The sequence below is a fragment of the Leptodactylus fuscus genome, chromosome 4 (assembly GCF_031893055.1).
Source record: "Leptodactylus fuscus isolate aLepFus1 chromosome 4, aLepFus1.hap2, whole genome shotgun sequence".
Lineage (NCBI taxonomy): Eukaryota > Metazoa > Chordata > Amphibia > Anura > Leptodactylidae > Leptodactylus > Leptodactylus fuscus.
In genome coordinates this window covers 104,876,840-104,893,057 of record NC_134268.1, presented here as the reverse complement: position 1 = coordinate 104,893,057, position 16,218 = coordinate 104,876,840, and the positions used below count along the sequence as shown (strand labels likewise).

The window sequence follows — 16,218 nt, the reverse complement described above, 5'->3', positions numbered from 1 at the left end:
CCCTTATAGGGCTGAAAATCCATTGCTGCTGTTTGCTTTAGTGTTGGGTCGCATCTTAATGAAGCTGCCTTGTCATGGCAGATGGACTTATACAAACTGGATCAATCATGTATATGAAGAACCCCAAGTTTATATGTATAGATAGTAACTAATAGTAATAAATTATATGTACACTATGTGATCAAAAGTATCCGGACACCTGGCTGAAAATGACTTACAAGTTCGTGGCGCCCTCAGATCGGTAATGCTGGAATTCAATATGGTGTTGGCCCACCCTTAGCCTTGATGACAGCTTTCTCTCTCGCAGGCATACGTTCAGTCAGGTGCTGGAAGGTTTCTTGGGAAATGGCAGCTCATTCTTCATGGAGTGCTGCACTGAGGAGAGGCATCGATGTAGGTAGGTGAGGCCTGGCAGGAAGTCGGCGTTCCAAAACATCCCAAAGGTGTTCTATAGGATTCAAGTCAGGACTCTGTGCAGGCCAGTCCATTACAGAGATGTTATTGTTGTGTAACCACTCCACCACAGGCCGTGCAGTATGAACAGGTGCTCGATCGTGTTGAAAGATGCAATCGCCATCCCCGAATTTCTCTTCAACAGAGGGAAGCAAGAAGGTGTTTAAAACATCAATGTAGGCCTGTGCTGTGATAGTGCCATGCAAAACAACAAGGGGTGGAAGCCCCTTCCGTGAAAAACACGACCACACCATAACACCAACGCCTCCGAATTTTACTGTTGGCACTACACACGCTGGCAGATTATGTTCACCAGGCATTCGCCATACCCACACCCTGCCATCGGATCTCCACATTGTGTACTGTGATTCGTCACTCCACACAATTTTTTTTTCCACTGTTCAATCGTCCAATGTTTACGCTCCTTACACCAAGCGAGGTGTCGTTTGGCATTGACCTGCGTGACGTGTGGCACCCAATCACATGACCACGTTCGAAGTCCGTGAGTTCCGCGGAGCACCCCATTCTGCTCTCTCACGATGTCTAATGTCTAATGAGGTCACTGATATAGAGTACCTGGCAGTAGGTGGCGGCACAATGCACCTAATATGAAAAACGTATATTTTTGGGGGTGTCTGGATACTTTTGATCACATAGTGTATAAAACAAATAGTAGCAATGAATGTTCAGCTCTATGTATATAGGTCTTGGTGTCGTTTACAGAGTGCTAATTTTTGTGTTTGTATTACTGACATTGCAGTTTGCACCTCTTCACATTAGGATGTGCTGTGTAAAGTTTGTGTTTTTTTTTAGTCAGGCAGATAGCTAGATAAATAGTACCAAGACCTATCTAAAAGGAGGTGAAAATGCATTGGAGATGCCAGTCTTAATAGATTTTCCCCATTGTGTTGAAAACACTAATGTAATCTAATTTACAGTTCTTTGTAGATAATTTGTAATAACACTAATAACATTGATGACTATAATAATGCTAATAACAATGTCACTTCTCTCAAATAGGGTGAAACGAAACTAGTCCAAATGATGCATCTAGAAGCACCACTTGGCATTAGGACAGTGAAGGAACAGAATTTGATGATCCTGGATATACCATTTGCAGGCAAGCAAATGAGCCTGCTTATTATAATGCCAATATGCATTGAGGATGAATCTACAGGACTAAAAAAGGTAACAGTGACAATAAAATAAATCAGTAAAATAAAAGTGAGCCTATCAGGACCAAAATGCCCTCTAACGCAATAATGTTACTGTAGGATCTGTCACCAGAGCATCCCTATTGATAGCCGAGATTCACATGAATCAAAGACTTTTCACTACTTTATGATCAGTACTTTTGTTACTGAGATATCCGATTTTTTTTTCTTATATGCTAATGAGCTGTTTGGGCGCAACAAGGAAGTCACCAATTGCACCAAGGAGCTATGCTTTCTAGTGCCCAGTCCCTCCATTCTTCCCTCCCTCTCTGTCATGATTGACATATATACTCCATGACAATGGTCTTGGTGTGGTGAGAACAATAGTGATGCCCTCAGTGCACCAAACAGCTTATTAGCATATCAGGAAAAACCTAATATCTCAGCAACAAAGGTATTGAACAGAGAACAGAAAAAAGTGTTTAATTCATGTGAACCCTGACAATGCTTATAGTTCAATAGGGACTGCTCTGGTGACAGACTCCCTTTAAATAGTTGAAATATACCTTTGTGACTGCAAACCAATGAAGCAATGCAGACATAATTATTTCTCATGGATATGCAAATCAGCTTGCAAGTGTATCAAGTACAGGCCTGATTTACCAGATTTGCTTTCAGACTATCGTGATGTAAGCAAAGGCTGAAAATGTTATTCATGGCTAAAGGAGTGGCATAGGGCAGTGATTCCAGAAGAGATCTGGGAAATCAGAAACCCACTGATGCAATTACAGGCTGATTTGCATATCCATAAAAAGATGATTGTGTATTAAAAAGACCAAAATAGTACACTAAAATAGAACTTTTAATAGTTAAGATTAATTAAATTAAATTCAATTACCGTATATACTCGAGTATAAGCCGACCCGAGCATAAGCCGACCCCCCTAATTTTACCACCAAAAACTGGGAAAATTTATTGACTCGAGTATAAGCCGAGGGGGGAAATGCAGCAGCTACTGGAAAATTTCAGAAATTAAAATGGTCGGAGTTTTTAGGTGCAGTAGATGCTGGGGAAGGGGAGGGGGTGTTTTGGTTGTCTGTCTGCCCCTTCCCTGAGTTTGAGGACTGTTTTTTTTTTCCCCCCACTTGGAATTCAGCCTGGCTGAATATAGGGTATCTGCAGTGTTTCTATTAACCCCTTCCCGACTGAACAGGAGCACTGCAGATCCCCTATATTCAGTAGACCGGGCACTTTCAGACATAGGGATACCTAATGTGTATGTGTTTCACAGTCATTTCCTACTTTTGTATGTATTCTAGGGAAAGGAGGGATTTACAACTTTTATTTTTTTTAAAGCTTCTTTTTTCCCCCACTATTTTATGGGAGACTCTATACATTAATATTGCGGCTGGTCATAGACCCCCCAGCACCACACTAAAATAAAAAAGATTTTTTTTTTTGCTGACTCGAGTATAAGTCGAGGGGGGCTTTTTCAGCACAAAAACTGTGCTGAAAAATTCGGTTTATACTTGAGTATATACGGTATGTCCCAATGGTGAGGTAGGCAATGAATAAAAATATAAAAATGGAAAAAGCCTCCGGACTAGTAAGCTCACCTTTGAATGAAGTCTTTGGGGTGCACAATTCTACGCCTTCGGACTCCAGGAGGCCATACATATGTAGACAAAAAACGGAGGATAGAAGACCGAAGCACGTCCAGACCTCAATAAAATATAACTTTTAATCCATCTCCATTAAGATACAAAAAGATACAAGATAGGTGAAAAAAGTCAGAAAAAACACATAGTGTATTAAAAATCACGTTTCAGGACACTCTGGTCCCTTAGTCATAGCCATCATAATATGCTCTGTATAAGTCAGATCAATATATTAGCAGAACAGGGGATAGGACAAAATTCTATACATCTAGAGGAGTTCACTAAATCCCAATTGATAATGTAAAAGGGGTCTATCACCAGATTTACGGGTTATGAGCTAAAGATATGCCTGAATAGCCTTTAAAAAGGCTATTCAGGTGCTGCTATTAGTTTGTAAAAAGACCCCCCATATCTTTCAGGCATATCTTTAGCTCATAAACCGTAAATCTGGTGATAGAGCCCCTTTAAGGTGAAGTCACCTATGTATTAGTTTTCATATAGCATAGGGATAGCTCATCTGTAGGAGCACTCCTTCCTTTCAACTGACACTAATATATAAGGTCAACGCAACTAGTAATTTCAAATCATCCTGAATTCTAAAAGGTGTGTGGCACTGACAATAAAAGTTTCACAAAAGCACACAGGACCTCTAAATAACCACAAACCAATAAAAGACCATGGCTATCTAAGGCTATCTCAGGTCTAACTAGAGAGCTTACATTACACTCCATAAAGGTACTGACTACCATAGCACACACCACACAACACTCAAACAGAATGTCACACAAATTAATGTGTAACACTATATACTCCCTACTCAATTTTCCTGACGGGTTTCTCTTGACAATAGGCGTCAGCTCACCAGAGGCAAGGCAGAATATTCAATGGAACAGGTATTGAAACATGTTGAAGTAGAGCAGTTACAAGCATATGTAGTGTACAGCCTGATCGGCCGTGATATCTGGCTGCAAGTAGCGTTTGGCAGAGCCGGTGATATACATCCGAAGCTTCAACCTTTTCAAAACGGTGTGCCCAAGCAGAAAAAGACACACCTCTAGTGACGTCATATGCGGCTGACGACCTGGACATGTCCACAACCATAACCAAGTAACGTTCAGACGTGTCAGAACAACTAGGAGCACAAATAATGGCAATAGAGTCAGATCCAGAAAAAGAATCCCAATGATATAAACCTCAGAATTGAAGATATATGTCTAAGACTAACTGTAGCGCAGCCTTATACAAAAATCTCTAATTGGATAAGGCTTAGTTCACATGTAAATAACGTGTGGCTTATTTTGGTACCGGAAAAAAACGCTTCCTAATTAGGAAGCGTTTTTTTTTTACCTTGGCACGCTTTTTGTGGAGCGTTTTTTTGTAAAATCCGCTTCCAGGCGGTTTTCCCATCCTTTAAGAGAACGGGCCGCAAAAAACATGTTGCGTTTTTTACCGCACATTTTTTTTGCAAAAAAGCACGTGGTAAAAAAAGGCTTCCCATTCACTTCTACTGCTTTCTTCAGGCGGAAAACGTCCGAAGAAAGGTCATGTCGCTTCTTTTTCTCTGCTAGCAGAAAAATCTTCTGCTATTAACCTTTTCGCTGCCAAGGGTCTCTGGAAATTCTGCACCTCCAGTAGCTAGAGCAATTTTCACAGTTTTGAGATGGACAAATCAAACCTAAATTGCAGCATTAAAAAAGCATCCAACCCCCCCATACCTATATATTTTCTTAAAGTAGACACCTGCAGCATTGTCAGAATGCCCCTTGGTACTATATACGAACAGGCACCTTCATGCAATTTTGATTTAAAGTGAATGTTTTATGAAAAAATGCAATTAAATGCACCAAACCTCCTAAAAATAAGAGTTCAACATGTGCAGAGTTCATACATATCACTATAGCCTGCACCCGCATGCACATGTCTTCAGAAAATCACTAGAACTGGAAGGAACAAAAATCTTCTTTGAAGCTGGAAATGTTAAAAAAGTATCATCCTATAAAATGTAGGGATTACACACCATGAAAAGTAAGTGAACCCCTAAACCCTATATATTTTTTGAAAGTAGACAAACCTGAAGATTACAAATGGGTCATCGATAGCCACATCCACCTTCATGCAACTTTGCGACCAACACAAATAATTTTTTTTTTTAAATAAGCTAAAACATATATTTTCACCTAAAACTCATGTTCAATCTCAGATTCATATACAAAATACATTTAAAATAATAGCTTAAGGTATATATAATGTGTATATATACTATATGTACCGCAAACATCAACTACAACAAGAGCTCAGACTCCCAAAAACACGAATACAGAAGACAAGCAGGATTTAGCTGTTAAAAAGCTATACTGCACCTACCAAACTGTGACTGTGATACCAAAATCTAACTTTTTTCAGAGTACACAGCATTCTGTATATAAAAACACAATTTAATAGTTCATATATACAACCACCTTCATTCAACTTTGCGGCAAACAGAGATTGCTAGCAAAAATTGCACAAAAATTCAAATTTGCCACTAAAGTGCGGCTCAAGCAATCCCTTTCTGCAAACATAATGTACTATCCATAAAACTGCAATATGTGAGGAGTTCATACATACCACACATGTATATATTTACAGGGGCGGGTGTTAAAGAATCGCAGAAATGCACCATTCCATTTTGTGCACGCAAATTAAATAGGACTTTACATAAAAATGTTATTTTCCATCCCCCTATAAAAATTTTAGCAATCTATACGTTCATCTCTGGTGATAATCGTTATTACTATTATTTTAGCGTGTAACGGATATGACTAGAGATGTATTTTACTGTAGAGAGCTCAGGTATAGACAGGACAGGGATTGGGTGAAATGTAAACTTTATTTGCGACTTTGTGTATAATAATAATAAATTTTATTTATATAGCGCCAACATATTCCGCAGTGCTGTACAATTTGTAGGGTTCAAATACAGACAGAAAGATACATTACAAAGAAAGTCATTTCACACAATGGGACTGAGGGCCCTGCTCGCAAGATCTTACAATCTATGAGGTAGAGGGGGTGACCCAAGAGGTAGCAGGGGCGGCATTGCTTATGCAGACAGCATGAAAGGCAGATTCAGGGTTGAATTTGCAGGGATGTGTGAACATACTCAAAAAATACAGAAAAGGCCCTACATTGCGAAAAATAAAATTTTTTGTTGAAGACTTTGCTGTGGTTTTTCGAACCTAATCCAGGACTAGATTGAGCAGAAAGGAGAAGTATTAGAGTCTCCGATATATTTCCCATTCCTTTTGTAGCCACTCAATTATGTCTCAAAAAACTTCAGCAAAATCTGCAACAAAAAAAGCTGCAACGTGGGGCCATAGCCTTAGGCTTCATTCACACTAGCATTAGGGGAATCCGTCTCCCATTCCTCTTAAACTATGTGGAGAGGACTTTTCTCTCCACCGATTTCAGACAGAAACTGGGCGGACCCCATTATAGTCTATGGAGTCCGCAGATTAAGGTAACCACTTTTTAAGCTGATAGGGTTTTCGAACAACAGAAACCCTAACGCTAGTGTGAACCTATCATTAGAGCGGGTTCACACCTGCACCCAGTCTCCGCTCTGTGGGTTTCCGTCTTTTGTCCAAGAAACCCTGACAGGAGACCGAAACCCGGCAGTTAGTGTCCACCCATTAACGCCTGTGAATGTCTTCTGGTCTCTGTGGCAAAACCGTTTTCTTTAACTGGACACAAAGTCCTGCATGTCCAAAGGTTTCGCCACGGAGACCAGAAAATGCTCACAGGCACTCACAGGAAAACACTTTGCAAACCCATTCAAATTAATGAATTTGAAAACTGACTGACGGTTTACGTCTTCTGTCCAGTTTCTCTGGCAGAAGACGGAAACTTGCAAAGTGGAGACTGGGCACAGGTGTGAACCCGCCCTTAGATTTCTTTTTAGTATGAACAGTATTTGTAGTGTATGAAAAAACAGAGAATGTATCAGCTCACCCTATGCAGCTTGAACCTCAATCCTTGGAGAGCACGGCGTGCAGGTGAACTTCGACCTGCTGATAGAATGTCCAACTTGAAGGTAAAAAGCGCCAGCTGCTACCAGGAAGTGGATGAAGACTGAAATCCGCGGTATTTAAAATATAATTTTTATTGTCGCATTAAAACAGTTACATTGTAACTGAAGTCTTGCCTGTGCGTATAATGGACGACGCGTTTCGGGACAGTGCGTCCCTTCTTCTAGGCTCGACTATGTACAAAAACAAAACTCCTTAAAAACTAAATGAGGCAGGCAAGACTCCTCCTACTATCAAGACATTTAGATACTTAACCCCATGTTGTACAAAAAAGATTAAAACAATATACCAAATCCATTACATTCAAGAATTTGCAAAGATTGATACAACATAATTCTAAACGCAATGTTTATCATAGGATCGTACACAAGAATATCCATTGTTAAATTTAATATTATACAAAAAACCGCATGTACCGTATTTTCCGGACTATAAGGCGCACATAAAAACCTACGATTTCCTCAGAAATCGTAAATGCGGCTTATAGTCCGGTGCGCCTTATATATGGATGGAAGCGGCGGCAAAGTCTGCGTGCCGCTTCCATACATACATAAAAGGCACCGTAAGGGTGCATTCACACTACGGAACGCCGGCGTGTATCACAGCTGTACACGCTGGCGTTACAGCAGGGCTGCCGGACACTTCCTATTCATTTCTATGGGAGCCGGCATGCGAGCGCTCCCCATAGAAATGAATGGACAGACACTTCCCATTCATTTCTATGGGAGCCGGCATGCGAGCGCTCCCCATAGAAATGAATGGAAAAAAGCAGTCCATTCATTTCTATGGGGAGCGCTCGCATGCTGGCTCCCATAGAAATTAATGGGAAGTGTCCGGCAGCCCTGCTGTCACGCCGGCCTGAAACAGAACGTGAAACTTACCGACCGGTGCAGGGCGGGCGGGCGGGCATTCAGGCCTCCTCTTCCTCCGATGTCCTGACCACTTCCTCCGGCGCTCGCGAACTAATGGCCTGGGCGCATGCGCAATATCATAATGCTTCTACTACGGCTACTGCGCATGCGCCCAGGCCATTATCAGTTAGCGAGCGGCGGAGGAGGAGGAGGCCTGAATGCCCGCCCACCCTGCACCGCTCGGTAAGTTTCACATTCTGTTTCAGGCTTTTATCTTAAAACGGGGGGGGGGGGGGGGGGTAGATTAATCTAACTTTTACGGTTGGGCTCTATCAGCATGATTTTGCTGATAGAGCCCCTCCTCGCCTGCCGAGCGCTTCCAATAGAAGCGGCTGGCACGCGGGGGGTTAAGCGGCCGCTGGCAAAGTCTGCCTGCCGCCGCTTTCAATAACATATAATGCGCACCGGACTGCGGCTTATAGTCCGGTGCGCCTTATATATGAACCGAGACAGACTATAAGGCGCTCATGGGCAATGCGGCTTATAGTCCAGTGTGCCTTATAGTCCGTAAAATACGGTAACCCGTAATGTGTGAACACAGTTTAGTACCCCATAATAATAAAGATGTTAATTTGGATGCATAACTAGTACCATATATTTGTAGTGTAGACCAATTTCACTCTTATTTACCTTATTACAAATCAGTATTTACAATTCTGCAAATCTAAATCTAAAATATGAATGATGCTAGTGTTTTTTTGTCTGATATGTATTATGGAAGAAGGGGCAATGGCATCCATAATGTACATAAATGAATACTTAATCTTAGAAATGCAAATATACCTGCTAAACTAATATACTAATCTCCCATATCCTCACATAAACTATATACAGTATCTTCTGTTTGAAGTTATACGTTAAAGTAATATGAATTGCAAAGTCTCTTTTCTTCCACCTTCTCATTAATCCATTCCTAACCAGTACACTATTGTTCTTTGTATTTTTTCAACCAATTTCTTTATACTGGAGCCTTCCTTTATCTAGCGCCTGTTCACTTTAATAGGAATTAGAGTCATCTAAGGTACTTAAAGAGGATCTTTCATCAGCTCCAATAAGTCTGGCTCTTTAATAGGTACTGCTCTACTGATTCTTGCTCAGTTGGCATTTTTTCTCTAGCCCTTGTTATTCCCAAGCAATCAATGGTGCTTGATATGTTATTTAGTCTCTGTACTGTCAGATGGACGGTGTCAGGCAGGAGCAGGTAAGGGGTGTGATTCTGAGTTATGAAACTGGCTGCCTGTTTGAAGGTCTGAATCATGCCCCCTGCCTGACACTGCAATTTTGACATTACAAAGCTTAAATAGCACATCAGGCATCAAAACTAACTGCATTAAGTATAGACAAAGTATGACAAAGTGAGAGATATCACTCAAGCAATAGGGGGTGGAGTAGGGCATGAGTTAGTGGTGATTATGTAGATAAGGGGGAGTTCACACTACTGTTGGTGTCTGACAGCAGTGTCCATACACTTAACATTGAGGTCTATGGGCAACGGACAGTAACTGATAGCCATCAGTTACTGTCCATTTGTGTCCATTATGATAGGTGTCTGTGTTTTGTTCCTTTTAAACGGACACCTTCTGAGCAGACACCAATGGTAGTGTGAACCCTACCAAAGAGAGAAGACACATATACAGAAAGAAGACACATATAAAGAAAAGAAAAAAAATTAAATTATAAAAATAGCAGGATGGTCAAAAGATAAAGACACGTTTGGCTTAACAGGAGTCAACTTTTAGCCACCCTCACCTAACCTAGAATTCCTTTGGCCACCAAGAAAGTTTTATTTCACTTGAAGTATTTTTGGGTAATTTGAAGGTAGGCATATCTGCAATAAACATAACTTTACTAGATTTGTAAAATACATAACTTAGCTATACATAATAATAGATAAAATTTATAATAAGTTAAGCCTGATGGGTATGGTTTACGGTTTTTAATGTTGTTCTTCGCTTTCAGATTGAAAAGGATCTGACATATGAGAACTATGTGAAGTGGACCGACCCCAGCAGGATGGCCAACAGCAAAGTAAAGTTGAGTCTTCCGAAGTTTAAGACAACAAGCTGTTTTAACTTAAAAGACACTCTGAATAGCATGGGCATCAAAGATGCATTCAATGGAGAAGCTGCCGATTTTTCTGGAATGTCAGAGAATAAGGGTCTATGTGTGTCTGAAGCAATTTATAGTGCTGGCATAGATATAGCAGAGGATGGCACTGAGGCAGCAGATGCCATACGAGAGAGAGTCCTGATGTCTAAAACGGAATGTAATGTTAACCGTTCTTTCATATACGCTATAAAGCACAGCAAAACACAGGGAATACTTTGCATTGGCAGGTATACAGGCCCTACAGATTCATGTTAGTTTCTCTATGACATTGTGATTTAGTATTTTATGTTTCATATACTAACTTGCAGGTCATGTATTCACATATATATGTATACAAACTTTTGCTCAAATCATATAGCTGTGGTTCTTCAATAAACATCAAATATTAAGATACTAAAATACTGGTTTATCTTTTCTTCCAGCACTAAGGATTGTATAGTATGCATGAATGGTTTACCTCAGTGCTGCCAACAGGAATTTCAGGGCCTGATACATGTACATTTAGTGGTTTCCCCCTCTATCTCTACCGTTTCCCATCCTGTTTGAAGCAGGGGGGTTACATGACTGGAGTGGGGATGTCTGGGGCAGCAGGCTATGTTATTAGGAAGGAGGGAAGGACTTTAGACCAGAGTCTATCCTAGTGGCTTTAGGACCTTTGATGAGAGTCATGATGTCATCAAAGGTCCTTTAGCCTACTAAGATATAATTAGAGTCTTGTGTGGGCGGAGCTATCTGGATTGTACAGGTCATTGTATAATGGGGGAATGGGTTGCAGGGTGCCTGTGAGAAAGAGGGGGAATGGGGGTGCATACTGTGAGCAAAAGAAGGGAATGGGTGGTGCAGACTGAGAGTAAGAGGGGTACATTGGTCTGCAGGCTATGTGTGAGAAAGAGGGGGAATGGGGGTGCATACTGTGAGCAAGAGGAGGGAATATGGAGCGCAGGCTGTGTATGAGAAAGAAGGGGGAATGGGTGAAGCAGGCTATGGTGCATAAGATTTGGGGGTTTACATACAGTACGCAAAATATACAAACAAATATAATACTAACAATGAACGACTGGCACAGTGGGATAGAGGGCCATGCCTGCAAGGGCTTACAATCAATGAGGGAAAAGGGATAGAGAAAGAAGATGAGGGTAGAGACCATTCAGGTGGTGGTGTGGTGACAGTAGTGTTATAGGGGGTTGTAGGCCTTCCTGAATAGGTGAGTCTTCAGGGCCTTCTTGAAGCCTGTGATTGTGGGGGTCAGACTTATGTGTCTTGGTAAGGAGTTCCAGAGTATGGGGGATGCATGGGAGAAATCTTGGAGACGGTTATGTGAGGAGCGGATGAGAGCAGAGTGGAGTAGGAGGTCTTTGAAGGATCTGAGGTTACGTGTGGGCAGGTAGTGGGAGATTATGTCGGAGTTATATGGAGGGGGCAGCTTGCGGATGGCTTTGTATGTTAACGTTAGTAACTTGAACTCAATTCGCTGGGCAACGGGTAGCCAGTGAAGGAATTGTCAGAGGGGAGCAGCCGATGAAGAACAGGGGGTGATGTGAATTAAGCGAGCAGCACAGTTTAAGGTGGACTGGAGGGGGCGAGAGTGTTCGCTGGGAGTCCATGAAGAAGGGTGTTACAGTAATCTAAGAGGGAGATTATGAGGGCATGGACTAGCATCTTAGCAGTTTCTGGGGTGAAGAAGGAGTGGATTCGATGGATGTTCTTGAGTTGGAGGCGGCAGGAAGTGATGAGGGCTTGAACGTGCAACTTGAAGGATAGGTCGGAGTTCAAGGTTATCCCAAGGCATTGGACCTGTGGGACAGTGGTAAGTGTGGTTCCATTAACTTTGATAGATCGGTCAGGCAGGGCTGGTGTTGGGGGGGGGGCAAACTGGGCAATCAGGGTCGGACTGGCCCATCAGGGAACTGGTGAATCCCCTGGTGTTCCCCAACCCCTATCAGTGCTCATTTTCCCAATGCAGATGCATTGGCCAGGGGCCCGATCAGGATGTCTGAGGCTGGGTCGGGCTCCTGTCCAATGCATTTGCGTTGACAAAATGAGCACTGATAGTGGCAGGGGCCGGATCGGTAAGCTCGGGGGCCCCAGGCTGCTGGCAGTGCTGTAATGATTAAAGATGGTCGGCTGCTGGCAGTTTCCCAGGGCCCTGACACACACAGGGGCTGCCTATCAGTGGTATACTTTCCCTATTATTATAGGGACAGTATACATCGGGAGGACTGAGGACACCGGGGGCAGAAGCTATCGCTGACATCTTATGAAGAACTCTCTGTGCAGTCCAGACTTCCTTCCCCTCCCCCTCCCAGCAGTGAGTCATCACTTATCCCTTATATCGTACCATGTGGGGACAGAGACAAGTCTGCTGCAATGCTGCACTTTCTGCTTCAAATGTGAGTATGTATTTTTTCTTTTTTTGATAAATGTAATATTTAATATGTATATGCGTAAATTTGTTTAACTCTTAAGTACTATCATAGTGTCTATCATACACCACTACCATACACATATCATTATGATAGACACCATGATAGTACTTAAGGGTTAAAGTATGTGTCTTGTATACTGTGAGTACTGTATGTTTGTATACAGGTATGTGTGAGTATATACAGTATGCTATAATAATGTGTGAGTGTATGTGTATATGTGAGTATATATAGTATTCATATATTCATATATATATATATTCATATATATATATATACCGACCTGTAGCACTGACATCACACCTAATGAAGGTCCTAGAGAGACTGGTCCTGACACACCTACGCCCCCTAGTGAGCTCCGCTCTGGACCCCCTCCAGTTTGCCTACCGGCCAGGCATTGGGGTAGATGACGCCATCATCCACCTTCTTCACAGAGCTCTCTCTCACCTGGAGAAACCCGGGAACACTGTGAGAATAATGTTCTTTGATTTCTCCAGTGCGTTCAACACCATTCAGCCAGGGCTACTGAGGGAGAAGCTGAACCTTGGTGGTGTGGACCATCACCTGTCCAACTGGATCCTAGACTACCTGACAAACCGCCCTCAGTATGTGAGAGCCCAGGACTGTGTGTCTGACACTGTGATCTGTAGTACGGGGGCACCTCAAGGTACAGTTCTTGCCCCATTCCTCTTCACACTGTACACTGCTGACTTCAGGCACAACTCATCCAGCTGTTACTTACAGAAGTACTCCGATGACTCTGCTATAGTCGGCCTTATCACTGATGGCGATGATAGGGAATACAGAGACTTAAACCGGGATTTTGTTGAATGGTGCCAGCAGAACCAGCTCAGGATTAATGCTGGGAAGACCAAGGAGATGGTGGTGGACTTTACTAAACGGAGAGGTGCTCCGACCCCGGTGGAGATCCAAGGAACATGTATTGAGATAGTCAGGACCTATAAGTACCTGGGCGTGCTCCTCAATAACAAACTAGACTGGGCTGATCACCTGGAGGCGCTGCACAGAAAGGGCCACAGCAGACTCTACCTGCTCAGGAGGCTGAGGGCCTTCGGAGTCCAGGGGACACTTCTTAGGGCCTTCTTCAACTCTGTGGTTGCCTCAGCCATCTTTTTCGGTGTGGCCTGCTGGGGAAGCAGTATATCAACCAGGGACAGAAATAGACTTGACAGGCTGATCAGGAGGGCCAGCTCTGTCCTGGGGAGCCCCTTGGACCCAGTACAGGTGGTGGGTGACAGAAGGATACTGTCTGTGGTGACCTCCATGCGGGGGAACAAATCCCACCCCATGTATGGGACCCTGATGGGACTTGGCAGCACTGTAAGCGACCGTCTGCTTCACCCCAAGTGTGAGAAGGAGCGCTATCGCAGGTCCTTCCTTCCAACCGCGACCAGGCTGTATAATCTACATCAGACCAAACGAAGAGCTCTCCGCACAGAGAACTAATGATTATGAGGATGACCATGAGGTCTTCCTCTTTCTCTTCTGTTTTTCCTTAGCTGCAATGGACTCCTAGTATATCTTCTCTTCTCAGCTTATCTGTGTCTACGTCTGTAACATATTACTCTGTATTATCCTGTATCTGTATTACTATGCTGCTGTAACACGCTGAAATTTCCCCAAGGTGGGACTATTAAAGGATTATCTTATCTTATCTTATCTTATATATATTTGACATATATGGTATATGGATGTATATGTATGAATGTATAGGTACAGTCCTATGAAAAAGTTTGGGCACCCCTATTAATCTTAATCATTTTTTGTTCTAAATATTTTGGTGTTTGCAACAGCCATTTCAGTTTGATATATCTAATAACTGATGGACACAGTAATATTTCAGGATTGAAATGAGGTTTATTGTACTAACAGAAAATGTGCAATATGCATTAAACCAAAATTTGCACGTTTCTAAACATGAGAGCGGGAAGAAACGCCTCCTCCCTATCTGATAGTGCTCGTCCATAGACGAGTACTGGGGAGGGGTTCCTCACCGCTCAGCGTCACTGCAGGGCGGTAAGCAACGCCCCCTCTCACAGTACAACGCAATAGACGCTATAGCGAGGAAGGGCGTTACTGCCTGTCAGAAATGCCCTTCTGACACTGAAGAGCTACGGTACCGGCACTGATAGCTCTTCACTGGTTGCACAGAACGGGAAAGCCGACAGTGCGCTGAATTCAGCACACTGTCGGCTTTCTAGCAGTATATAAAACCACATGTACCCCAAGTGATGAAAGGCCCTCTTTAAGGATTAACAGCGACATGCCTCATGGCCTAATTTCTGGAAATCCTGTATCTAAATAGTCTCAGCGATCATATGAGGTGCAGGACTCCCAGCAAGGAGGCGCCGGCATGAGACTAAATGGACACTGGCGGCGGACAATGGAGCACCAGGGACAGGTGAAGGTGCTTTTTATTTATTTACTTATTATACACCTCCCGCCCGTCACATGAGTTGCTCCAATTCCTGGACAAATCTTTAAAGGATTTATTCTTCTTTATAATATTGATGGTCTGTCCTTAGGATAGGTCATCAACATTACATCTGTGATGATGCAACAGCCAGGACCTCTGCAGATCAGCTCTTCCAAGAAAGCATGGCTACAGGTAATGGTAACATTTCTAGGAGCCATGTAAGTCACATTCCATACAGTGTGTAACAGTAGGTTTAGGTAGTGCATTGTTACACATTGTATGGCGGGTGAGCAGCATGGCTTCTGAGACCGAGATGTTATTAACTTTAGCCGCTCTGTCTCGGTATCTCTGGTCTGCAGAGGTCCTGATGGTGGGCCCCTAGAAACAATTCCACTGGTGGGCCCTAGACATCCCAGTCCGACACTGTGGGCAATTACCCAGGGCCCCCACACCTTTAGGGGCCCCATACTTTGCCTACTGTGAGGAATGATACTCCGGAGTAGATAAAAGCATCAGCACATACAAGGTGTGCCAATTGCTACTTCTACAGCTTATGCTAGGTTCACACCTGCGTTCACCTGTCCGTTCTGTGGTTTCTGTCTTCTGCATGCCAGAAGTCGGAAAGCTCAGACCGGGTCCGGCCGTGAGCGCCGGTGAGCGTTTTATGCTCTCCGCCGCGAAACCGGATTTTTTAATCCGGACACAGAGTACTGCATGTCCGACTCTGTGTCCGGATTATAAAATCCGGTTTCGCGGCGGTGAGCGTTTTAGGCTCTCTCTCTCACGGCCGGACAGCTTTCTCACCCATTCAAATGAATGGGTGAGAAAGAATCCTGCAGGTTTCCGTCTCCTGCTCTGTTTTAGGCAGGAAACGGAAACCTGAACTACGGACAGGAGAACGCTGATGTGAACGAGCCCTTACCGGCATTTAGCAGCATCCCGTGCCGCCCCTCCCCCTCCTTCTCACATGCAGTGTGACATCCTGCACATCAAAGTGTGAAGGAGG

General features: G+C 43.2%; 1 protein-coding gene across 1 annotated transcript in view; it reads left to right on the top strand.

Annotated features, from left to right (window-relative positions):
- The window catches only part of LOC142200523 (serpin B5-like), a 39,919-nt gene extending 29,190 nt beyond the window's left edge, over positions 1-10,729 (top strand). Inside the window, exons 6-7 of the mRNA XM_075270950.1 lie at positions 1,474-1,641; positions 10,203-10,729. Of these exons, the coding sequence (XP_075127051.1) occupies positions 1,474-1,641; positions 10,203-10,607 (573 nt within the window). The 3' untranslated portion in view covers positions 10,608-10,729. The remainder of the gene's footprint in view (positions 1-1,473; positions 1,642-10,202) is intronic.
- The last annotated feature ends 5,489 nt before the right edge of the window (positions 10,730-16,218 follow it).